The following is a 25,703-nucleotide window of genomic DNA, read 5'->3' as shown; positions in this document are numbered from 1 at the left end:
TTTGTGAGGGGAAAACGCCAGTGCTTCAAGCATTTCGGTCAACCAATTTTTCTGGATACACGCCGTGCACCAGGTAAGTTACTTGAGATCGAGCAGAGAATGCCTTCCTATTCGGTTTTGCTCAGCCCTACCCCAATTGCCTCTCGACGTAATTAATTTCAACCTTTTAAACATGGAAATTATGCGGAGGGGTACACCGAAGTCCGAGGTCGGACCTACCTCGCTTTCTACACCTAGTTGCCTGGTAGTGAACAGCTGAGTAATTCACACCTGGCAACTCACATCCAATCCGGGGATGATAGAATCTGTATGTCTGACGAGAAAAGATTTTGTAAGTAGGTAATTTTCATCGCCAGTGGAGGCTCATGTCCTGCAGAGTGGCAGCATAGTGTCACAAAATCCAACATATTGAGCAGAGAGAGGCCAAATGCGCACCAATGAAAGCGTCATTTTAGTCAACAAATGCAATGCGCCGGTCTTCATCCACCGAGAGATTGGTTAGGCAGGCTATGCCGCCATCATACTTGATAGTGCACGGAAAAGAGGAGAGACCCTTGAATCGTTCGCCACATGTTGATTACTTGATGAACTTCCATGGTATGTGTATTTATAAGTTTTAGAAACCTTTTCGATGCTCAAGATAAAAAAGACTGAAACTGGTGCTTGAATTGCAGCCGATTCCTTGTTGCTCATAAACCCCAAGTAGCTGGGATAAGGCGCGCTTTGGCTGGTTCGAACTCATCTAAAAACTACTAACCTAAGGTGCGGCCGGTCTTTGACCTCCGTGGGGGTGGAATCTAGTGGGAATAAACACATGATGCAGACAGGAAATCGACACGGAGAAGAAATTGATCAGGCATCGACTGGGGCATTTTCTTCAAACGAAATACGTACGAGGATATGTAACTAGCACCAGGGCGAGATCGTCATTTCGTGGTTGACAGAGGTTCACGGCCTGTAGCTCTGTGCAGCTCGATGTGACCTATCACGAACTGACAAACTGTTTTGTCGACTGTCCCCAATTGCCCTTTCATTGGGTGACTGTGGGTTCGAACATATGTAGATTTTATAGCCGAATGATATGACTGTTATAAAAATTGATATCACATACAGCCTAAAAAGAAGACAAGGAAAGAAGACAAGAATCAAGCGGCGAGCTGCGGGTAGCGTAAATGCTTCAAAACACCTTGGACGGTGAACCCCACATGCATCTGTGGACTGAGCCTGGTGGCCCTGGTATGATGTTTGAGGATTGCACAAGCTTCAGATTGAGATTCAAGCTTGGACAACAAAAGCAGTCAGGGTCCAATCAATGGTGGGGGTCAGGTAGATCTCTCTGGTTAAGGTGTGCGGTGTTACGGTGGACAGAGAGCGGCTGTGGTACCAATGACTTCAATCCCGAGATGCTGCGGAAAATGTGATGCAGCAAGAGGGGAGGCTTCTGCGGCTCTGGCTGTTACAGCCATCATGGCAGGGATTCAGGGTGAATTAGCCAGATGGCGTTGCACATCGTTCAGAACCGACAAACATCCTCGGCATTATGGAAGGCCCAGTATGATACCAACGTGGATACTCTGACTGAACTTCCCTTGGTCCATGGCAACCCATGGGCAAGGCGAGCAGATTGCTCACTCCTACGCCAACATCAGGCGGGTGGGACATATAAACCTCTAGAGGAAAGGTTGTGGTGCGGCAACCTCTAGAGGTTAGGATCAAAACCCCTAGAGGTAAGGTGCGCGCTGGTCGGTGTACATGGACGAAACACAAGGAAGCGCAAAGCACCTTTAGGCCGGATTGTTGAGGACAAGACTTTTCTTTTGCCGAGAGGTTGAGTCTGGCAGGGTGCGTGAGGGCAGAGATCGATGATCCGCGGGTGTTGAGATTATGTGAAAGCTCGAGAGATGAATATCGAGATATACTATGTACCTAGGCAGATAACTAGACCTGATAGTAAAGCCCCGAGCTCGAGCCAAATAATACCCTCAAGTCATGGAGGGGAGACCAGTCACTATCAGAGAGCGTTGATTGGCCAATGGCGTTGGTTGAACAAAGATGTGTCGGCGGAATGAGTTGCGTCAACTCACACATTTTTTTCTTCTTCTTCTTCTTCTTCTTCTTCTCGCTGTTCGTTACAAACAGGACCGAGAAGACAGATCGCTGTCAAAGCTCATCATATATATCGGTTCATGGATTGTCAATTGTCACGTTTCGAAGCACTGGCACTTGACCAGCCGGATGTCCTTGGCCATTGATAGGCGCTCCTGAGTTAAGTTAGCAGGTGTCTATCTCCATGGGTACCTCAGGAAGAGACCGTAAATAGATGTTGTTTCGCTATCACAACCCACGTAAGAATGAATACTTGTGCTTGGCTGATCACACACCCCCATACTCCCCCATGCTTGTGTCACCTGTTCTGAGTTTGACTGTTCCCGGGTGAGGCGCGATGAAATCTATTGCTGAAGCCATGCCGTGCCACCACGCGGTCTGCTCATGTTTGTACCCAGCGTTTCGAGGCACATCCATCCCATCCCGCCATACTGGTGCCGTTGCCGCTCTTGCTTATATAGCCGCCTTCTGCCCTCATTGCTTCTTCCGTTACTGTAACTGGTGGTAACTGACCCCCATTGCATATTGGAGCTGGTGGTATTATCATGACCGGGCCGGTTATTAACAGCATCTCCAAATTCTCCATAGATCCGTGAATGCTAGATGAATGCACTACAACACAACACAACACAAAACGGGAATCACATTCAGCGGGAAAGTGACCGCACTTCACTTGCAGGTACGCCATAGACGCATGGCCCATGGGTAACAAGAGAATTTAGGTTGGCGAGGTACCGCGATAGAGGACTCTGCGCGGCCGAGCTTTAAGTTCCACTCCTCAGCCGTTAGCAGGGAGCCGTCTCGAGAGTCTCCTGTTGAATAATACCGCGCTTCTATTTACGCTCGTAACCTCCTGGAGATACGTCTCCAAGGCCGAAACAGATCCATTAGAGTCATAGTTTGATCGTGTTTTTAGTGGCATGCCCTGGCAGCTCTTTGCAAAGTTTTGATGGAGATCGAGTGGGAGAAGACTCCGCCCGCGCCGTAGGGTTTCTTGGGATGGTATGGTATGCACCTCAGGTACTAAGGTTGGTCCCTTCAGGTTTCGGGCTTTCTCCAAACTACACACCCCCTCGCCGTCCGCTTTCTCATTCACACGCCCTCCCGTCCTGGATAGCTCTTCCCCCCGGAGGCCGGGTGTGTCACCGACGACACACGCTTGGGGGTTTACACTGACTGCTCTACAAAATCCCCTCGCCCGCCTGCACATCCCTTCCCCTCGATCTCTCTCTTCTAAGCCTCATCCCTTTCTCTATCGCTACCGAGTATACCCTCTGCCCCCGATTCTTCGTGCTCTAGGGTGATATCGCAGCCATTCGCGAGCTGGAAGAGCCGTCGTGGTATCTTCATACCGACAAGCGTGCTCAATACCCCACCACCAAAAGTCAAAGAGACCCCGCCATTAAGCTCTCGATAAAGCTCCCACTTTGCCAGAGCTTCTCGCCTTCGCTCATCTCAACCTCTTCATATCCCTGAAGTCGCTGACACAAGATCGCCCACGATGGCTGGCATTGCTCCCGTTGCTCCCCAGCAACCACTCACATTCAACGATGTCTTCGAGGAGGAAGATGTTGATGAGCCTAAGGAGGCCAACACGGTCCACCACATCCGTGCCAACTCTAGCATCATGCATGTGAAGAAGATTCTTGGTGAGTAGCCGGCGCCTTCTTGACAGCCACCAATGGCTTATCTCGCGAGCGGTATCGCCCCCGCTGCGCATCTTGAGGACTTGCGCTGACTCCATTCTCTTTCTCCTACAGTTGCCAACCGTGGTGAAATTCGTAAGTCAAACAGCCCATTCCCTATCCTGGACCCGCAATCGCTAACATGTGAGCAGCCATTCGTGTATGACTGCCTGCCCATCCCTTCCGCCCGACCGTACATTTTAGACACTGCCAAGCTGACACGGATTTCCGGTTGTAGATTTTCAGAACTGTAAGTCTCGATCCTCAATTTGGAACGGCTCATGACCTGAACTATGGCACTGACAATCACCAGGCTCACGAGCTTTCGCTGCACACTGTTGCAGTCTTCAGGTACCCCTCCCTCATTTGAAACCGCGATCCTAGCGACACAGGAATTCATCTACTAACTCGGACAGTTATGAGGATCGGTTGAGCATGCACCGACAGAGTACGCAATTCATCCATGCCCATATGTGTCATGATTCTTTTGCTAATCACTCCTTCAGAGGCCGATGAAGCCTACGTCATTGGCAAGCGTGGACAGTATACCCCTGTTGGCGCATACCTGGCCGGTGATGAGATTATCAAAATCGCTGTCGAGCACGGCGTGCAAATGATTCACCCTGGTATGGATATTTCATTCTCGGCATCCGGGATTCATAGCGCTAACCAATAATCCAGGTTACGGTTTCCTCTCCGAGAACGCCGAGTTTGCCCGCAGCGTCGAGAAGGCTGGCCTCATCGTGAGTCTAAACTACCCCACCACTCCCGCTCCGTCCGTGCACTAACCCCGGACCAGTTTGTCGGGCCCTCCCCCGATGTGATTGATTCTCTTGGTGACAAGGTTTCTGCACGAAAGCTTGCCAATGCTGCCAATGTACCTGTCGTCCCCGGTACCCCGGGTGCTGTTGAGAGGTACGAGGAGGTCAAAGATTTCACCGACAAGTATGGTTTCCCCATCATCATCAAGGCTGCCTTCGGTGGTGGCGGTCGTGGTATGCGAGTAGTCCGCGAGCAGGAGAGTCTTAAGGAGTCTTTTGAGCGTGCCACCTCTGAGGCTAAGACTGCTTTCGGTAACGGAACTGTCTTCGTTGAGCGTTTCCTTGACAGACCCAAGCACATTGAGGTTCAGCTTCTTGGTGATAACCACGGTAACATTGTTCACCTGTACGAGCGTGACTGCTCCGTTCAGCGACGACACCAGAAGGTTGTTGAGATCGCCCCTGCCAAGGATCTCCCTGCTGAGGTTCGCGACAACATTCTCGCTGATGCTGTGAGACTGGCCAAGACCGCCGGTTACCGCAATGCCGGTACTGCTGAGTTCCTGGTTGACCAGCAGAACCGCTACTACTTTATCGAGATCAACCCTCGTATTCAAGTTGAGCACACCATCACCGAAGAGATCACCGGTATCGATATCGTTGCCGCCCAGATTCAGATCGCTGCTGGCGCCACATTGAACCAGCTTGGCCTCACCCAGGATCGCATCTCGACCCGTGGTTTTGCTATCCAGTGCCGAATCACAACTGAGGACCCTGCCAAGGGATTCTCGCCTGACACTGGAAAGATCGAGGTTTACCGATCATCTGGCGGTAACGGTGTCCGCCTGGATACTGGCAACGGTTTCGCCGGTGCTGTTATCACTCCCCACTACGACTCTATGCTTACAAAGTGTACCTGTCACGGTTCAACCTACGAAATCGCTCGTAGAAAAGTTCTCCGAGCCTTGATCGAGTTCCGTATTCGAGGAGTCCGAACCAACATTCCTTTCCTTGCCTCTCTCCTCACTCACCCTACCTTTATTGATGGAAACTGCTGGACGACTTTCATCGACGATACCCCTCAACTCTTTGATCTCATTGGCAGCCAGAACCGCGCCCAGAAGCTACTTGCTTACCTCGGTGACGTTGCCGTCAACGGTAGCAGCATCAAGGGTCAAATCGGCGAGCCCAAGTTCAAGGGTGAAATCCAGGTTCCTGAGCTCATCAACTCCGCCGGAGAGAAGATTGATACTTCCACGCCCTGTACCAAGGGATGGCGAAACATCATTCTCGAACAGGGACCCAAGGCTTTCGCGAAGGCTGTCCGCGAGTACAAGGGTACTCTGCTCATGGACACAACTTGGAGAGACGCCCATCAGTCGCTTCTGGCTACTCGTGTTCGTACCGTCGACTTGCTCGGTATTGCCAAGGAAACTAGCCATGCGCTCTCCAACCTGTACTCCCTTGAGTGCTGGGGTGGTGCCACCTTTGATGTTGCTATGCGATTCCTCTACGAGGACCCCTGGGATCGGCTCCGAAAGATGCGAAAGCTTGTTCCCAACATTCCTTTCCAGATGCTTCTCCGTGGTGCCAACGGTGTTGCTTACTCCTCTCTCCCCGACAACGCTATCGATCACTTCGTCGACCAGGCCAAGAAGAACGGTGTCGACATCTTCCGTGTCTTTGATGCCCTGAACGATATCAACCAACTCGAGGTTGGAATCAAAGCTGTTCAAAAGGCTGGTGGAGTTGCCGAGGGAACAATTTCCTACTCGGGTGATAGTACAGTACCCTGTTCCCCATCGTGATGTTTACCTATTGACCATCCTTATAGTGCTTCGCCCTGGCAAGAAATACAATCTGGAGTACTACCTCGACCTTGCCGATAAGCTGGTAGCCCTTGACATCGATATTTTGGGTATCAAGGACATGGCTGGTGTGCTCAAGCCTCATGCTGCTACACTTCTGATCGGATCAATTCGAAAGAAGTACCCAGATCTCCCTATCCACGTGCATACACACGACTCTGCCGGTACTGGTGTGGCTTCGATGGTCGCCTGCGCCAAGGCTGGCGCCGATGCTGTCGATGCTGCCACCGACAGCCTGTCTGGCATGACTTCGCAGCCCAGCATCAACGCCATCATTGCTTCCCTTGAGGGCAGCGAGTGTGACCCTGGTCTGGACCCCAAGCTTGTTCGATCACTCGACGTCTACTGGCAGCAACTTCGCTTGCTTTACTCTCCCTTCGAGGCCCATCTTGCTGGCCCCGATCCCGAGGTTTACGAGCATGAGATTCCCGGTGGTCAGTTGACCAATATGATGTTCCAGGCTTCTCAGCTAGGTCTTGGATCCCAGTGGCTTGAGACCAAGAAGGCCTACGAGCATGCCAACGAGCTTCTCGGTGACATTGTCAAGGTCACTCCCACATCCAAGGTTGTCGGTGATCTCGCCCAGTTCATGGTCTCCAACGGTCTGTCCCCCGAGGATGTGAAGGCCAAGGCCTCTCAACTCGATTTCCCCGGCTCCGTGTTGGAGTTCCTTGAAGGTTTGATGGGACAGCCTTACGGCGGATTCCCGGAGCCTCTGCGAACCGATGCCCTTCGCGGCCGTCGCAAGCTCGATAAGCGACCTGGTCTTTTCCTCGACCCCGTCGACTTCGTCAAGACAAAGCGCGAGCTCGGCAAGAAGTATGGTGCTCCAGTCACTGAATGCGATGTGGCTTCCTATGTCATGTACCCCAAGGTCTTTGAGGATTACAAGAAGTTCGTTCAGACGTACGGTGATCTTTCCGTCCTACCCACTCGATACTTCCTGTCTCGTCCTGAGATTGGCGAAGAGTTCAACGTTGAGCTCGAGAAGGGCAAGGTGCTGATCCTGAAGCTCCTTGCCGTCGGCCCACTGTCCGAGAACACCGGTCAGCGCGAGGTCTTCTTCGAGATGAACGGAGAGGTCCGACAGGTCACGGTTGTTGACAAGAAGGCTGCTGTTGAGAACATCAGCCGACCCAAGGCCGATGCTAATGACTCGAGCCAGGTCGGTGCGCCCATGTCTGGTGTCCTGGTTGAGCTCCGTGTCCATGAGGGCTCTGAGGTCAAGAAGGGTGATCCTATCGCCATTCTTTCCGCCATGAAGATGGAGATGAGCATATCCGCGCCGCATAGCGGCAAGGTTTCAAACCTTCAAGTCCGCGAGGGTGATTCTGTTGATGGTTCCGATCTCGTGTGTCGAATCGAGAAGGCTTGAGGTGGTCGCGCAAGGAAATAAAAGACTAGGTTTAATGACACTTATGGATATCAGGCAGGAAGTACCCTAAAACTATGGGATTGGCGCGTTGAGATGACCTATGAATAGTTCTTTGAAGAAACTTTGAATGCAAGCATGAATCATCAATTCATTGACGATATGGTTACCATTAGGCTTCTACTAATCCTGTGAAGTTTTATCATATATTAGTAATACTTAGGGTATTCTAGAGTTATCCCTAGTAAGTTTACCAAAGTTTAGTACAATCTCTTTATAAATATCATAATAAGCCAAGATTTAATACACAGGTGGCATCTCGTGAGGCATCAGAGGAAATTTGTTGATGTAAGTGTTGAGGAGTATTAACCGACATGCCCTCATCCTAATTATGAAGGACTCAATCATCCTGTCTCACAGAAATTTTGAGTCGGTCACATCATCAAATCTTGTAGAATCTTGCTTGTGAAAGTCGGTTGCAGAATTTGAGTCGAGTCTCGTAGTTCACAGTAAGGGGTGCTGATAAGTCTTGGTGGTCTCGCCGGTTTGCACAGCCAGATGCTTGTAAGATGGATGACAATGTTTGTCTCAAATAAAACGTCGTAAGGTCAACCATCTTAATCAATGGTATAGTATTTGATGATTTTTCTGATCGTGTATGGAAATCTTAAATAGATGGTTAGTTATGGACAATGAATTCTTGTTTATAGTCTACAGCTTGTAGTGGAAATACTATTCCTATCCCTGGAGGGTAGGACTATTGCGGATTAAATATTGTATTCTTCAATTATGGTGTAAATATCAAGTACAGAGCCTTGTTTTCTTTGACCTCTCGCTGTTCATCTCCAACGAAGAGACACATGATACATACGATAGCCTAAGGTATTGGAAGTTGAGTCGTCTCATTCGTGCCTTCAGCCTAGAACAGTTTTGTAACCCGGACCGGGGCTTACTGTGTGGGGCCGGATCTCGGAGACCATGGGGGTGGGTCTGCGGACCGGTGCCGCGATCCGCTGTATGAAAACCAGGGGTTAACATCACAGTCAAGGCGAATGACATCAGTCCTGAAGCATGGCTTTTCGAGCGTCTCCTTAAATTCCTGACCTATGACCTGGGGAAAGTAGTCTACGTGGTGAAGGCCTTACGCATGAAGTTCGGAGGACTCTCGGGGTCCTCAGTAGCTAATCCCCAGATCGACAATAGGGGCGCTTCGAGGATGAGAATGAATTGGATGCAGCTCCACCCTGTACCAACCCATAGTAGCACAAGGTAGGGAATCTAGCTAATTTGCCGTGTGGATGGGAGAGTCGGGATTGTACTCCGGATTGAGGATTAAATATACCTGCTGAGCCTGGACACTGATGACATGCACTCACGGAGACGAATCTTTTATACAGTATACTCTGCATGAACCGTAGATGTTAATACGACTTGTGGAGAGGGTTTGCGACTCTTGATAACCACTCTAGCTTTTCTTATGATCAACATCCATACAGTATAATCAGTTGATGATGAACCAGTTCCTAGCATAGGCTCAGATACTTACCTAAGTCTCCGTACGAGCTTGGAAGCTCACGCGTCGACAGGGCGGGGAATCCCACTCAACCATTTCTATGGAGGGTTGCATGCGTCAAAAGCTGCAAGTATCGACAGGGCCAATACCCTGAAGATACGGAGTCTAGGGAGTCAATTCATTATCTTTGAAGTTTGATCATGTGGCCCGAAATCGGATGGACTCGGATGAATGTTGTTTGATGAATGATCATTGATAGTTGTGATTTAGTATTAGTACACAGAATACTGAGAAGAATGTCACTCACAATGACGTATATGAGAATGAGCGTACATGCAAACTAAGGTACTAGTAAGGTGAGGCGATAGGGCAGATGGACAAACTGGGCGGTCTAATGAGAGTTTCTAGTGAGAAGAGGCCGGCGAACATGAAAAACAGGCTCCGTCAGTCCATAGTGATGATAGCAGAGGCTGGTTGTTGATTATGGCAATCCTCCCCCCGTCCGGAGTGCACGGTGAAGTCTGATCCAACACTGGGCAACAACTTTCGCCGCTTGATGGAATGCAACGCAACCATGAGAGGGCCCCCTCTGGCACTTCTGGGTAAATAAGGCAAAGACCTTCACCCACCATATCATTATCATCGGAGAACAGCGATGATCAGAACATCATAGTGATATGCTTCGTCCGATCGATCCCGGCGTTCATGACAGCCTTATCCTGCATGATTCAACTGAGAGGAGCGGTGAGTTTTACTTGTTTTGTCTGTTCTTTGTGTAAGGTAGGTAGGTAGCTGGTTAGCTTTTCCCATTGTCAGACATGGCTTTCCGAGCTCGTGACCCTGGCTAGCCTGGATGCTAGGAGATTAGTGAAAGTGTGGGGGAGGTGTAAACCCCAGACTTGGCTTATTGACACCTGGAACTTTGGGCATTTAGCCCCCCGCTCCCCTCCACTACCGCTCGACAAGATTCCACTGCAGCCGGGGGTGACCGGCTATCTTATGCACGATAAAATGCAGTGCTGGAGCTCTGGACTTTTGGAAGCATGAACCTGACCAATCATAGACTGTGCTGTGGTGGTAGTGGTGTTTTGCTTCACTAATTCTTATTTCTCAGCATAATTGAGAAGCTTCATTCTGATACTGCAACGTTGTCTTCCTTTTCACTCTGGGTAGATAATCTCAAATAATCAGTGAAGGACATACTTATACCTACTACTACATCTAATAGCAATGAATGTGATACTGTGAGTGAGTGACTGTACAGTAGATATCAGTTTGTCTCCCCCGCCCACACTCATTTGGCTCGCCCCCTGTCGCTTGGCACACGCACAGCAGGCGCTGTGGATGGATCTGCGGCTGCCTGCCCTCCGAAACCCAAAATTCGCCCACCGCAAAGCAAGCCAAACCAGGCCCAGGAGCGACCTGTAATACAGTCGGGTCCATTCAAAAAACACCTTCCCTCCAACCCTCCTCTGACCTCACTTCCATCCAAACTCTCTTCCTAACAGTCCTGAATTTCTTCCTTTGACTTCCTATGAATTCGATAGGAAGCATTATAATAACTGATACCCTTCATCGCAGTCACCTCTAGCAACACACAAACAACTTCTTTCATCGCGAGCAATGGAGAGCCTTCAACTTTCCCAGGTTCTTGCCGACCTCAGCAATATCGGCGCCGCCGTATGTGTCCATATTTAACCTTGGCCTCCTTTCTGATACATCTTCATCTGTACAGTCGATACTAACGTATCTCGTTTGTCAGGATCCGGGAGCCGCAGAGGCCATCGTGAACGCCAACAACCCCTCCAACTCTAGTTACACCCGAGTCGAAGTGACTGCAGCTGCAGCTGCCCCTACCTCGAGTCCTACTACGAATCAACAACGACGTCCCACAGGCTTACAGCGGCATTGGTCGTCGGAGAAATTCGACAAGTTTGGCCGGCGCATTCTCTCTCCCGGTTCCCACTCCGGTTCAGCCGTAAACTCTAGCCCTGGAACCCCTCGCCGAGGCGAATATGATGTGAGGCAACCCCACCAACTGTCGTCTCAAAGGCGAAGCTGGGACACGGGCACTGACAGAACTGCTGTACAGTTCGAAGAAGACCTGGAGAGAGCAAGCACACTCATGCAGCTATACGACATTCGCTCCAAGATCAAGCAGCAGGATAATAGCAGCCTGCTCAAAGCTCGAGAGAAGGTCAACGCGATAGCAGCGCGACAACAAGCTCAGCAGGCCGCGGAACGCAACATGAAGGCAGCTGACGAACTTCGACGGCAACGCTACTCTTTCCCAAGAGCCGGTCTCTGAAGCGAATGGCCCTTACGATTTCCTTATATCTCCTCATCACGGATCACGGGCTCGTTATGAAAGGATAGGCGCTGGATAATATCTGATTGGTGTCTGTGGGATGATTTCTTTGACGGCGTTTGGGACACAAAAGTATATGCCGTCGGTGCGATGAAATCGATCCTCTTCTGGAGAGCGGGGTTGAAGGCAAACCTGCTATGTTTTGACGGTTGGAACTGCTGATATTAATACGATACGCTTGGATAAGCGAAGCGGAAGATGTTCTTTTTGGCACTTTGGGGGACCAAGAGGGCACGAAACAATTTATGTATACCATGGGAGAATGAAAGCGGTTTCTATGTTCTCGGATAGTTCGACTCCAAACAATCCTACTATAGTAGACATGCCGCACCTTCGATCATTCTCCACACATGGCACAAAACATCAATTCTTACATCATTTGAGCCTCTTGGCCTAATGCCTCTACTCATGCAAGGATCATATATACTGTCGATTGATGATTTAATTAATCCTTAGCCATCTCAGAACGAATAGCATAGATTAGTAATAAGCTTAAATGCCGTAGGCCGAACTGATATGGAATCCTAAGACGGGTCTTTGTAGGGTCATGACAAGCTGAGCTTTTGCGATATGCCGAGTCCGAGAGTTTGGGTTGATTTTTGCTTGGCATTGGGAATACTAGCATAAGAGTCCAGGAGATTAATGCAGGTCCTTTTACAGGTTGCTCATGACGTTCTAGAATGTGGTTTATATGTAGAAGATCAATCATCAACAACGAAATGATGAGTACAAGGTAGGTGGGTAGTCAGGGGTGGAAACACGTCATTCATTGGCTTCGCCACATGAAAGAGGAATTGGGATTTGGCCGCGAAGACTTTTGAGGCTTAGCAGTCTTGGACAGGTGATGATCTCGGTGACTCGATCTAAACTTGCCGGTGAAGTACAGGCCTTTCCGCTACCATTCGCTAGCCATAGGAACCAGTTCTCAATTGATACGCAGAATACGCTGCGTATTGATGACGGCCTTGACTCACTCCCCAAACCTGTATATCACCCTTGAAAGTAGCATGGATGGTATGATTATATAGCGGGAATCACGGCAGATATGAAGGTTACCGTGATGTAAGCGCCAAGCTCCCAACTACGACCAAGTACTGTATCCCGTCTTTACGCACAGCCACTATCGACCACGCAGCGCAATACTTAGGTGGCATTAAACCTCGTTTGATAGCCAAGAGCACACCATGTTGGCCAAGACGAGACAAAAGTGGAAACACTCGAAACCAAGAAGAGGCTTGTGACCGCGTTTTGTTAGAGTTACGCAGGCAACTTTAGGCTCTAGGCCAAGCTTAGGGGGATGCCATGATTCTTCTTTTCTCTTGGCTTCGTCGTTTGAGTTGCACTATGCATAAAGGGCCCTCCTCCCACTCTCTTGTCTCCTCTTCTCTCATTTGTCTGGAACTTGTAATAGCAAATATACCTGTTATCCTGCTTTTTCTTACACCCTTTGACGGCCCGGTCTAATCGTCAATCACCTACTGTAACAGATCTTTTTACACAACCTATCACATAAAGACGTCACCTCCCTGGGAACACCATCACACACATTCTACGTCATAGCCTAGCGACTCAGCGCCGCAAACAACACGTCAAAAACAGAGTTTGCCAATTGAACGTTCTTCAACTCTACTTCATTATCGTCGCGTATCGTACACACTTTGCGCATCTTCATAACCACGATGGCGCCAACTGAAGATATTTTTGCGCGCGACTACTACAGATGCTCTTATGGCCGGACTTGGAATGGACGAACATGTGTTCGTAACAACTGGTCCTACTGGGGGCGCTGGGTGTTAGCGGGCATCGTCATCATCTTCTTCGTTCTCTTCCTGTTCTGCTGCCTGTAAGTAGCTGTACCTCCGTCGTCGTTTGAAGTATCTTACTAACACATCAAGATTCTCTCGCCGTCGCAAACGCCGTGGCGTTAAGCCCGTGTACGGCACTGGATGGATGGCGGCCAAGCCTTGGGGAAACAACAACAACAACCACCAGATGTACAACTACGGCAACCAAGGCGGTTATAACCAGGGCTACCAGCAGAACAACGGTGGTTACGGAGCTCCACCTCCACCCCCAGCATACGGCCAGCAACAGCAGCCTCAGTACACTGGTACGACATTCAACACCAACGACGGGTACTACGGCCAGGGCCAGTATTCCGGAGTTCAGCAGCCTCAGGGTACATACCAGCGTGAAGGTGCTTACTCCCCACCTGCGGGTCCTCCTCCTGGAAAGTAAAGCACAGCGGTGGGTGTGTTTGGAATAGGAACGGGTTTATAATACGGCCGATATGGAAAGGATACCACCGATTAAGGCGTTTGGGAGCTAGCTATGTTCTGAATGTATTGACGTCAAGACATGATGTGTTGCGATAAGAGGCATTACTCTCGCGAGCATGGCCTGAGTGGAATTACGAAACTTGTTTTTCCCCCTGTAATTGATTCTGGTCTTCGCTATAAACTTATTTTCGAAACAGTTAGATACCTATATTTGGGACGCGGCGAGTTGCTATTTACATTTCAACAGATGTGCCGTGAAGTCAAAGCCTTGATATTGATGAATGAATGAAATTCAAGAACAGCCGCATACTATCAAGTGAATTTGACGTGTGCACAGGTAAGTAGATCCAGTAGTTCGACATCAACGCCACAGCCATTGACAGGACCTGCATGAAACAACAAATATGCAGCATACCGCCATATGCCGCATGGCAGTAGTGGGCGGCGATCTGAATATCTCTTTGGTCAATACGGATATGTACAGTAATGCCGAATTCATCCGCGTATAATAAAGGCAGTGGTGCTGCACATCGCAATCATAACAAAAGGAACCCAAGCCTTGGCTCTTTGATGTTTTCGACGCCAAGTCCTCGAGAGCCTGGTCGACGAAGTCTCGATAGAGTACCCGTGAATCATCTCACATTTTACCACCAATTCCAATATCCTCCAGCCGTTGAAATCTGGCACTGATAAGTGACGGAATCATTTCAAAACCCTTCATTTTCCACCTCAACTCTACGACAGGATCGTCCGGCAATCGAGTCGACCCTGTCATTTCGGAAATGGAAGAAGCCCTGTGGCCCGCACCACGACCAGGGCTGAGCTTCTAATTGTCTGACAGAAGGGCTAACAATGGTCTGGCGTCTTTGATACTGGTGATGATTTCATGGCCTTTATGATCGCGCATTATTCAAGAAATAAAGACTCGTTTGTGTTTGAGAAGTAGCTGGGCATTTCTCTTTTGACCTCCAGGCAATACTCCATACGTAAGTTACATACAATAAAGATCGTCAGCTCGTCGACTTGCCCATCTTGCTACTCTCAATTTCCCATATGCCGTTAACCATCCTCTTTACAGCACTCTCCGCGAATATTCGTTCAATTACCCGATGTCTGTCCTATAAAGGCTAGGGTTAAGTGTCAAGCCACGGAGTCGTCATCACCCCTTCAACTGTTAAAGTCAGCAGCTGGAAGCCCGTATTGGATGTATTCACAGTCAGATTACTACAACAACATCCATATTCAATACAATGCAATAAAATAGGCGTACATATTCTCTAAACGCGGAATCGACTGTTCTCTCTCCGTCGAGTCAACCCTCAGACTGAACTGAACTGAACTGTCCGCCCCCATGAATGGATATGCAAGCGACAGTCCTGTCGAGTTTCACAGTTTCAGAACCCTTCTGACAGGGATGTTTTATCGATCAGGGGCAAATTGAACCACTAGTGGTCCCGTTTCCCCTGGATCATCCCCGCCACTCGTGGTAATTCTGGACCTCTCAGCGTCTCCATGTCCCTAGTGGCCAGGCCTCTCTGCCTGGTGGGCGCCTCTAACTCCAGCTCCACCGTTGCTTTCTTCCCTTCTCTTTGTACTTTATTCTCTACATCAACACGAACGACGATGCTGATGTGGCTGTCGTTCCCTAAGCCTCTCTTTAGCATCGTATAGGTCATCTACACTCTCTTGATTGCCTTATTTCTTCAAAACATTCTCTTGTACTGACGGTGCGAGCGCCGCTCTTGTTTCTTCATCCACAGTTCTCTTCTACTAAATCGCCGTCCTTCATTCCAACATTCGATCAACGACCCGCTCCAATATTGGCACGCGCTGGAAGAAGATACAGCATACGTCGCTGTCTCAATAACATCGTGTTTTGACTTTTTGACCGTTTCTCGATCAACATCCCCGAACTCAATTCAAGCATTATCGACTTGTCCATGCATGCGACCAAGTATTGTTATACCCGCAACCTCGAGCAAATTACTACGCAACACCATATTCATTATACCATTCTCGATCTCATCGAATTTATTTCACTCATTACCAGCTCCATCCTGAACTGGGACACATCAGCAAAATGCCCTCCATTGACGAGGCCATGGCACGGAGCCTTCGGGGCAGTGCCTGGGAGGTGGTCAAAGACAAGTTTGTCCGGACAATTGTAGCCGACCTTTCACGACGAGACATGCTAGCCGATGCAGCGCAAACAACCGATGAGGTTGCACAGAAATCAGAAGACTTTGCAACCGCTTTCTCTAGCTGGGACAACTGTATGAACGTGGCGTGGTGCAAGTACGTAACTATATCCTTGGCTACTAACACGCCTTTTTTGCTGACTTGACCCAGGTGGCCAGTCATTGGTGTGATGATCATTGGAGGTCTCATCATCTTCAGTATTGTTTGGTGTATTATTCGCTGCTGCTGCTGTGGTGTCTCATGTTGTTGTAGCTGCTGCCAGTGCCTGAAGTGCTGCGGTAACTGCTGCGGTGCTTGTGACCCTCCGCGCAGTGCTACGAAGCATTTGGATGACCCCTATGCTCCCCAAAGTCAGCATCATGGATACCGAAGTGAACCCCAAATGAATCCATCAGCGCCTCAGTACGGCGTCACAAAGCCCATGCGATCCGAGCCACCTCAGTATGCGGAATTCGAAACGAGTAAAGGCAGAGACGACGATGCCCTCCCTGAAATGCCCAGCTGGGAGGGTGCTAGCAGCAAAAAGGTCGAGGTTCACACAGAGGCCGTTGAGCTTGACACTCTACCGTCAAAGCCACCTCATAGTCAGCAAAGCAACATGATGGGTGGAGTTTCACCGAATAATCTGACTCCCTACAGCCAGGGACAGAGTAATTCAAGCGGCTACCTGGGCGCTAACCAAGCTCCCGATGCATATTCACCTATAGACCAGCAGGGCTACGGATATCAAGCCCCCGGCATGAACCCCATGTACAGCAGTGCCGCTGCTGTCGCACCCATGCCACATGAACGTCGCTCCCCGGCCTTGAATACCAATGGATACAGCAACCAAGGCTACAGCCATGATCAAGGATTCGAACAAGCCCAAGGCTATGGGCAAATGCAGGGCTACGGGCAACAAGGCTACGGTCAAGCCACGTCCCCCAACGACTATGCCGCAACTTATAGTGGCTACCGAGGAACTCCCCCGCCGCGGCCCGCCAGTTTCGCCAAGCGAGCTTCAATGCATCAGGATGAATTTGGTAGTTATGGACAGCTTCCTCCTCGCCGCTCTCCAGCTATCCCAGAAGATTATGGTGGTTATGGATCACCCGTTCGTCAATCACCAGGCCCCCAAAACGATTTTGGCTACGCTCAGCCACCTCGTCAGTCTCCAGCGCCTATGAACGATTATCGAGCACCGCCTCCTGGCCCCGAGGCCAGCTATGGTGCTCATCCTGTACAGCAGCGGCAACACATGCCAGAGTCCCACTCTCCGCAAGAGCCATACCCAGGTTTCAAGCCATACCAGCCTTAAATGGTGGATTTATGACACTTTGGGGTGAACGAAAGTAAAGATATTTGGTTGTGTTTTTCTGAGTATTTCATGGATATACGGAGTTGTTTCCCGCATTTTGTTACTACTTTACTATGTTTTACGCGTCGGCGTTTCTGGGGAGAATTTCGGTCGAACTTTGCTTTAGAATTTGGGTCTGGATACTCATGTTGTATTTTTGGAGGGCCCCATGATACGGATTTGTCGTCAGTCTGTAGGGAGATGGCTTCAATGCACCACTCGGCCATGACACAAGGACTTCTCGCCCACATGATGAATCTCCCTTCAGCTTCATGCAAGCTTGGCGTTATAGGCAAGACTTAACCATTCATTTATGTGACGAGTTTGCTAAACAAAAATGATCATCGCCGATGAGGCTTTGTGAAGTTTGATTTGATGTCGCCTCTAATCCCAAGTGTAATCCCATCTGAGAACGCCCCGGGCTCCTATTTACGCCATGAGCCTAATTGCCGCTCAAAGTCGGCAAAGAACCCACCAGTATTTGCAATATAGTATATCTCCATCCACTAGTAAGACGCCGCGACTCGAAACCAGTACAGATTGTTTGCAAAAGACCCATACGACCAGAAAACTCGATAAAACTCGAAACAAAACAGACAGCCCTGTCCAACGCTTAAGCAACCTCTTCTACTCCTTGGGATATAGCTCTTGGGGAACCTTGTCCTGAGGACCACGGGCGCTCGTACTACTTCCTATAATTGTTCGATCATCACCGTCGCGCTCGGGATCATACTCCCCAGAGTCTCTGCCGTTGGGTTGCGTGGAATGAGTAGGATGCGTGACAGGCTTATCGTCTTCGTCATCGGACTCACTGTCGGTCTCATGCTCCGAATTGACAAGCCTGGCACGTGAAGTCTCGTCCTCACTGTCGTCGTACCTCCTGCGGCGGCCTTCATCATCAGATTCGCTGCCATGGCTTTCGTGGTTGGTATCTTTGAGCTTGATGAACGAGTCGATGATATAGTATTGGAGGGCGTTCATGATGAGGGGGAAGATCATCATGACAAACGCGATCTGAAGCTTCTCATTGCCCTCGGTCCAGCCAAGAGCCCAGTCGCCAGCTTTTGAGATCCAAGGCATCATTATGAAGATGATGAGCACGCAGATCTTCATGCCAAAAAGGCCACAGAAATAAATGACTGATTGTTTCAACCACCACCATACATTGGGCGGGGTACCGTAGTTGCCAGACTGAACAGATTCGGGGGGTTGTCCGACGGGTGTGAAACGAACTAGACCTGTGAGGATCTTTAGGAGAATGATGAGTATGGGGATACCGAGAGTTGTCTATAGAGGTTAGTAAATCCGGGGTGTGCATCACAGCATAGGCGGATACTTGCATCTATCGCGAGGTTGAGAAGATAGAAAGAGCATGGGTTCGGGGCGTAGTTATCGTCATCGGATCGTCTCGTCATGGATGTTGCTGAAGGGTCGACCTGGACTGAGAATCGGCCGCTCGTCAACATGGACATGAAGATATTGGCGATGTGGACAAGCACAGAACCGAAAACCTGTTTTGACACGTCGAAGAACCAAATCTTGAGAGGCCGTTGAGGTCGTTCCCGCCACCGCTTATAGACGAGGGAGAGTAGAGCCAGAGCACCAAGTGCACCTTGCACAAGCAACGCGAAGGAGCCCAGTAGCGAGCACTCCCCGTTCGAATCGTCTTCGTCGTATGAGTGTGGTGCTCCGGACGCGATAAAGGTTGCGGATGCGGCTGTGGAGGAAGCCATAGAGGCGGCCGAGACGATAGCAGAGGTAGCCATCTCTAGAACTGTTGAAGAATGGGCGAGAATCAAAGAAGCAGCATCATCGACGGCGACTGGTATATCTTCGAGATTCGACGGAGGCTGCATGTGTACGTGGACGTTTGAATGATGATGATGTCGAATGTCTCAGCAGAGAGGAGAGAGAAGTGGTGATGTTTCAGGACAGCCAAAAGGGTCCAACGGGGGCGAAGAAAGAGACGAATGAGAGTTGTTGGGAGCAAAACTCTTACAAAACTTGTTAAGAGGTGAAACTTGTACTTATCCTGGCATATGCAAAAAAGAAAGACCAAAAAGAAGATGACGAATGGAGACAAAAACGAAAGGGGGAGGAAAGTCAAAACGGAGAACGAGGCGCTTGTGACTGATGGGACTGACTGATCATGAATATCGACGCCTAGGCTTCTCCAAGACTAAGCCTGAGCGTGCTCGGTCACCCATGAATATTCGGCTCCTGTAGCTGGTCGTTCTCAGATTAGACTGGAGCTAAGCCCGAATTCAATCTAGACTCTTCAACACAGCCACTCCCTTGTCCCCGCCAGACCAAGGTCCAGAGTTGTGGCGCCCTGGCTCATGTCCGGCTCAACTTAGCTCCGTGAAGAAACCTCAGGCGGCGGCTATCAACACCAAAAAAAAAGTACAATCCAAGTCGACGACGTTCACGGCCCTTCCGACGCCGACTAGCTTCCCCAATACTGTCGACTTTCCCTTCACACAATGCTTCGTCCCATATTAAGGGTCCCTAGATCCGCCTTTGGCCTCGGCCTGCGCTCAACAGCCAATGCCCGCCGATCTATCCACCATGTTCCCCAACTGCCGCACGACTATTCTGAGGGCGTTCCTAACCTCATGAGCCCTGGAGGTTTCTCAATCGCTTGGACCGAGTACATGAAGCTCATGGTGGAGAAACTGAATGCTTTGACTGTTGGTACGTGTGGCATTGATGTTGTTACAGGACAGCATTGAACCAACACAATGTTTCCTCATCTTACGTTGAATTATACCCCAATTCAACACTTGCTGACATGCCAATTTCCAGGTACCGAGCTCGAGGATAAGGACACAAAAACAATCGCTCTCATGACAGCCCGCGAGCCTAACCAGGCCCCAATTTTCAACTACGCTTCCATGGCACACAACAACCACTTCTTCTTCCAAGGCATCGCACCAGAAGGAACCCCCATGCCCGACGCGCTCCGCAGCGAACTAGAAGCCTCATTCTCCTCCATCGAGACCCTCCGCCGCGAATTCATTATCACTGCCTCCGCCATGTTCGGTCCGGGCTTCCTCTGGCTCGTCAAGGCTGGTCCCGGCGACTACCGTCTTCTGCCCACCTACCTCGCCGGATCTCCCTACCCCGGGGCTCACTGGCGTGCCCAGACCACCGATATGAACGCAGTGGGCAAGGATGGCTCTGCCCGCACTTACATGCACAACCAGGCATTCGGTGCCAACAAGCGAAACAGCGATCTTCCCCCAGGTGGTGTCGAGCTAGAGCCTCTTCTGTGTCTAAACACCTGGGAGCATGCATGGCTGTTGGATTGGGGTGTAGGAGCTGGTGGCCAGGGTGGAAAGGCCGCTTTCGCCGAGTCATGGTGGAAGTTGATCGACTGGGAGAAGGTGGCTCAGAAGTCCGGAGTGCTGCGACCTGGCTTCAAGTCTGCGTAGGCAGAAATATGATACATGACAGCGCCTTGACGTGATGTATAGTTAGGACACGATGTTACGGCATTGGATAGAGACGAAGGGATAAGGGAAGCGAATTCTGTAAGATATTGTACTCTGCATATACAAGGGGGGGAATGTACTATTTGACGTCTCAATGCGCCTCTTATGTCCTGTATCTTGCTCATAAGACGCCTGGGAGATTTCTGGCTACCCAGGTACTTATGTTGCCATGCGCTAGTTCTCGTATATAGCATAGGTATCTCGTGATGATGGTCAGCAAAAAGGTATAGACACCAAAAAGACATACAACACCAGGTATTCGCTGGTCGTCACCGACCCAACTACTAATCCGGCGCTTCGTGGCTTGACGATGGGGGAGCAGACGGGACCCCGTATTCTACACGAGCTGTGGTCGTATGTGATGATTGAGCGGGTAACAAGATATTATATCGAGATGTTGAGCTCGGTTGGCCGACTTGAATGTATCATAAACCTCACAATTGGATACCACTAGGAGTAATATCAGAAGCCCTCAAGGGTGCAACTTCTTGGTGGTGGGCATGTAAACGTGTATATGCTTAAGGGAACTGACGTGAACTATTATTGCAGGAGGGTGTGTTTTGTTGCTTCACGTTGAAGACAATATTCTTCCACTCCTAGTCAGCCAACCTTGCCTCGCACGTCCAATCCATATAGGTCATTAAGAGGAGAGGCCGTAATATAGACGAACACTGACCCCATCCATACAAGACTCAACAATAAGTTTCCAGAAAAACGTCAACATCGCATAGCTTCGAGGACAATATTGAGATTCATCATGCCATTTTCTTTTCCTGTCCTAAGAAGCTAGCCCGAGCTACCTATATGAAGTAAAAAATCAACAAGCGCTGTGTGGTATCTGCGTCATCCTTCGTGAAGTAAAGAAAGAAATGTAAGGGAGTGGGCTGTTGAGTTTTCTAGAGTCGTGTGCGAATGGTATAAAACGAAGGCAGCTCGTTCACCTCGAGCAATGGCCTATCAATCAAGAGAACATCCTGAGTATGCAAATTCCAGTCAAAAAAAAAAAAAAAAAAAAAAAAAAAGACATCATTGCTCATCTCGAGCTAACATTCATCCGCTGTGTAAGCATCCCGCGAGAGAGCCGCAGCAAGTATCGCACAGTGATTGTACGTTCTGACATATAAGAAGACACAAGAAACACCAGTACAAAGAGAGAGAAACGAGTCCCAGCGACCATCAGTGAGAGGTATCAGGTCAACGGTATCGAAATGAAATCAACGCAGGGAAGAGTTTTGGTAAGTGATGGAAGGGTGGCGGATGAGGTGGTTTAGATCATGTTTCCGTTAACGCTGATCTCAAAGCCCTCGCCCTTTTGTCTGAGCGCCTTTGCGAGCATAAGCTCTCGCATCCAGTCGATGCGGTCATCTCGGTTCTTGACAGCAAAGTGATGCGTCTTGCCTGTGCCATTGACACCTTCTGCGGGAATGGCACCGGCAGGTTGAAGATGGCTCTCACGCTTCCGAAGGCGGGCAGTGTTCTTCTCTTGAGGAATGAGCTGGAAAGCAAAGGCACCAACAGGGTCACTCTTCTCGCGGCTGTGGCTTCCACGAGAAAGATGCATCGTCTTGAAAGCAGCAGTGAGCTTTGAAGAGGATGCAACGCTTGAGCAGGCAATTGCGTAATCGTCAATGTCCACATACTCAAGGGTCCGGTCGAGCTCCTCAGCATCCTTGTGCATGTTGAGACGAGTACCCTTCAGAGTAAAGTAGCCGTCCTGCCACTCATGCCGAAGCATCTTTGTCTTGCGCTTCTTCATGGGGCCTTGGTGGCTGATGCCATTGGCAGGGTCGGCAGAGGGAGACTTGCCCTTGGCACCAAGAGGAGTGATAGTTGGTGCGAGAACCTTCTCAGAGCCATTAAGATGACCACGGGAGAAGGGCAAGTTGTCACGAGGGGGTGGCTGAAGAGGCTGCTGAGATCGCGAACCTCGTGGGGACTGGGGTGAGGAGGAGCCCTGGGAAGGACGGCTAACGAGAACAGGCTTGTGTTCCTCCAGAGCGGGCATCACAGGGAAAGAGGGACGTCGGGCTGAAGTGCGAGACTGGCAGCGAGGAGGGGAGACATTGCTAGTTGGAGATGTTCGGTAGTTCATGTCAGGGGGTACAGATTGAGAGAAATCTCGAGCTACTGGGCCAATGGGTACAGCTGTAATGGGAACATCAAGCTCCGAGAATGGCGTACCATGGCGGAAGCTATTTCTGGGTGTCATCTCCAAATCAGGAGATCTAGGGCTGGTCTTCTCCATCTGGTAAGGGACAAAAGCGGACTGCTGTTGTTGTTGCAATTGCTGTTGATGCTGGGAAAATGACTGCGTGGGCTTCTTTTGAGGGGGAGGCACTGAAGAAGCACCAAGACGGGATGGGGGAAGCTGAGGTTTTCCAGGAATGGACAGTTTAGGGAGTCGGCGCAGACCTTGGTGAGGAAGCTGGGCCTGTGCGGTAGGCATACCATCAAATGGAGGTGTGGGAGGTACCTCGGCGCTGCAGTCTCCTTGCTGTTGGTGCTGGAAGCTAAGGAATTGTCGGACATTATCTAGAGGATCTCTTGACTGAACGCCGCGGAGAGATGCTTCGTAAAGGTACTGTAGAGGAGGCATGCCAGGACCCATGACATCCGAAGAGGCGACAACAGAAGGTACAGCGTCCGACACGGGACGGACCTTGTTAGGGTCCAACGCCTTGGCCGTCTCTGGGTTGCCAGCATCTCCAACCATGACGGTACCCGTGGCATTAATATCCACATGTGGATATTCTTTCTTGAATGCCCTGATAAGCTGCTGTTGCTTTCTAAACTTGGAGCAGTTCTCCCCCTTGGAACAGTGATGGGGCTTTGGGATAACTTGTTCAATACCGATGATAGACACTGACTCCATGGGAGTAATGTCGTCTCCATTTGTCCTTGCACGATGACGTCGCTTGCTGTTCTGGCGACGCTTGAGGCCACCTTCTTCCCCTCTTCGCGCTTCTCTGACAACTTCCTTGCTCGGAACATCTTCAATTGGTGTCTCCGGGCGAGGTGACGCAGGTCTACTGTCTCTGAGAGCTTGGATTTGATGCCAGACTTTAGTCCTAATACCAAACGATTGAATGTTAAGCTCCTTGAGATCTTCAAACTTGAGCGTTATCAGAATTGCACCGCTGATATCATTCTCCATAAATCGGTCTGCCACGGACAGCTCAACGCCAGCATTGAGCATAGCCTGCGCAACCATCTCAGTGGACCATGATGCCAGAGTTGTCGTGTCCAGTTCCGCATCAGTGTACTGGAAAGGACTGGCTCGGGTCGGTGGTGGTTGGGATGTCATGAGAAAGTCCGTAATGTTCCGAGGTCCCTTGGGAGTGATGGGTGATAATGTCAAAATGATGTCCTCTTCGGTGGCAGAGTATTGGTCAGTCGAGTTCCGAAAAAGGTGAGGACCTCGAGGGCCTTCAACCTGCTTCGGGGAATAATCAAGCGGAACTTCTTGGCTTCTGCTCGATCTTGGCGTCGGAACCTCATCGTAGGAAGAAACTGTTGTGAAACTAGGTTGTCCAGCCTAAATATGTCTGTTAGTTCTTGTCGAGGTCAATCGATTTTCCCTGTGGGACACATACCGACTGCAGACTTATACGAGGCGAATTGTCCTCCTCATCGCTAATTATTTCATCCTCTTCTTCCCAGTCCGTGTCCACAAACTCGGTTGCCACTGAAATTGGTCGATCTAGTAGTTGAGAATCATTCTTGAGGCTGAAGAAAGTGTCGCGAGGTAGGGGTTGCTGTCGCATTTGTGAGTATGTCAGGCGGTCTCCGCCTCGGAAAGATGTGTACTCCTATGGGTCAGTGTTAGTGATCCCCATAACGCTCACTGACCGAGTACTCATGCTTACCATTTTGGAGTTATATCAGCAGATATCAAGTAGTTGATGCTACCAGGCACCAAATACTGTTGGTGAGGTTGTCTGTATCAGCTGGCTAATGCTTGATACGGCCGTCGCCGGCGGTTGCTTCTTTAGAACTCAGTGCCTAAGCACGATCAAAGAGACGCCTCAAAACAAAGAGAAACAGATAAGGGAAACATAAATCTTGTGGTGTCGGAGAGATAATACACAGGTCGCAAAACTTGGGGGAAGGGGACCAGGGGAGTGAGCGGGCGGTTACGGGACGTTATGTATGCACTATAGCTCGACACCAGAGACTGAGGGAACCAGCAGAGGCATGAATATGAGCGGTCACGGAGTGGATGGAGACAAGAATAGACTTGGGCGAGGTGCTAAATGCAGAATGCGTGGCCATGTCTCTAGGCCCTTGGGGTACTGTAGCCCAGTCAGTTCCTCGACCCTAGACCCTTGTACCCTGGCTTGTTCGGGGGATGAGAAAGAGACGGGAGGAGAAAGAGGAGGGTGGGAGCAAAGATCCTAGGGTGAAGAACAGGGTGCTGCGGCTTCATCACACCGGCACGGGACGCAGAAAACGGAAAGCCAGCAGCATGTTATCACCAACAGCCAGATTAAGATCCGTCCTATCAACCAACATGTAGATCAAACATTGATCGAGGGTATTGCACTCGTGTATGATCCGAAGGCCATGATAGTAGATACTGAAGTTAAAGTGACAAGCGGACACATGGATTGACGGTTGATTTAGATAGAGTACCAGACAAAGCCAGTCGAGCATTAGAGCGTGCACGGCGTCAAGCTGGTGGTATCAATTGGGCCTTGAGTCCGGGCAGAGTGGCTGCGTCTC

General features: G+C 50.0%; 7 protein-coding genes across 7 annotated transcripts; 5 read left to right on the top strand and 2 right to left on the bottom strand.

The window, feature by feature from the left end:
* Nucleotides 1-3,607: 3,607 nt before the first annotated feature.
* On the top strand, nt 3,608-7,795 carry FSUBG_9063 (pyruvate carboxylase; the record flags this gene model as incomplete). Its single annotated transcript, XM_036687536.1, has 9 exons — nt 3,608-3,755; nt 3,867-3,887; nt 3,944-3,951; nt 4,105-4,142; nt 4,208-4,239; nt 4,298-4,417; nt 4,473-4,534; nt 4,591-6,334; nt 6,387-7,795. 9 exons carry the CDS (start codon nt 3,608-3,610, stop codon nt 7,793-7,795), a joined length of 3,582 nt encoding a protein of 1,193 aa, XP_036535444.1.
* Nucleotides 7,796-10,928: 3,133 nt separating this feature from the next.
* FSUBG_9062 (pyruvate carboxylase) lies at nt 10,929-11,613 on the top strand (the record flags this gene model as incomplete). Its single annotated transcript, XM_036687535.1, has 2 exons — nt 10,929-10,985; nt 11,041-11,613. 2 exons carry the CDS (start codon nt 10,929-10,931, stop codon nt 11,611-11,613), a joined length of 630 nt encoding a protein of 209 aa, XP_036535443.1.
* A 1,739-nt stretch (nt 11,614-13,352) lies between these two features.
* Nucleotides 13,353-13,911, top strand: FSUBG_9061 (uncharacterized protein; the record flags this gene model as incomplete). The annotated part of the gene is made up of 2 exons (XM_036687534.1): nt 13,353-13,516; nt 13,569-13,911. The coding sequence occupies 2 exons, from the start codon at nt 13,353-13,355 to the stop codon at nt 13,909-13,911; spliced, it is 507 nt and encodes a 168-aa protein (XP_036535442.1).
* A 2,121-nt stretch (nt 13,912-16,032) lies between these two features.
* FSUBG_9060 (fibroin-3) lies at nt 16,033-17,448 on the top strand (the record flags this gene model as incomplete). The annotated part of the gene is made up of 3 exons (XM_036687533.1): nt 16,033-16,247; nt 16,302-16,358; nt 16,404-17,448. The coding sequence occupies 3 exons, from the start codon at nt 16,033-16,035 to the stop codon at nt 17,446-17,448; spliced, it is 1,317 nt and encodes a 438-aa protein (XP_036535441.1).
* Nucleotides 17,449-18,114: 666 nt separating this feature from the next.
* Nucleotides 18,115-19,343, bottom strand: FSUBG_9059 (vacuolar membrane protein; the record flags this gene model as incomplete). Its single annotated transcript, XM_036687531.1, has 2 exons — nt 18,115-18,725; nt 18,824-19,343. 2 exons carry the CDS (start codon nt 19,341-19,343, stop codon nt 18,115-18,117), a joined length of 1,131 nt encoding a protein of 376 aa, XP_036535440.1.
* A 627-nt stretch (nt 19,344-19,970) lies between these two features.
* Nucleotides 19,971-20,921, top strand: FSUBG_9058 (superoxide dismutase Fe-Mn family; the record flags this gene model as incomplete). The annotated part of the gene is made up of 2 exons (XM_036687530.1): nt 19,971-20,181; nt 20,293-20,921. 2 exons carry the CDS (start codon nt 19,971-19,973, stop codon nt 20,919-20,921), a joined length of 840 nt encoding a protein of 279 aa, XP_036535439.1.
* Nucleotides 20,922-22,248: 1,327 nt separating this feature from the next.
* Nucleotides 22,249-24,850, bottom strand: FSUBG_9057 (pob1; the record flags this gene model as incomplete). The annotated part of the gene is made up of 3 exons (XM_036687529.1): nt 22,249-24,516; nt 24,575-24,790; nt 24,848-24,850. 3 exons carry the CDS (start codon nt 24,848-24,850, stop codon nt 22,249-22,251), a joined length of 2,487 nt encoding a protein of 828 aa, XP_036535438.1.
* Between the last annotated feature and the right edge of the window lie 853 nt (nt 24,851-25,703).

Source organism: Fusarium subglutinans, assembly GCF_013396075.1.
Source record: "Fusarium subglutinans strain NRRL 66333 chromosome Unknown NRRL66333_c0000133, whole genome shotgun sequence".
Taxonomy (NCBI): Eukaryota; Fungi; Ascomycota; class Sordariomycetes; order Hypocreales; family Nectriaceae; genus Fusarium; species Fusarium subglutinans.
This window is presented reverse-complemented; position numbering and strand designations above follow the sequence as displayed.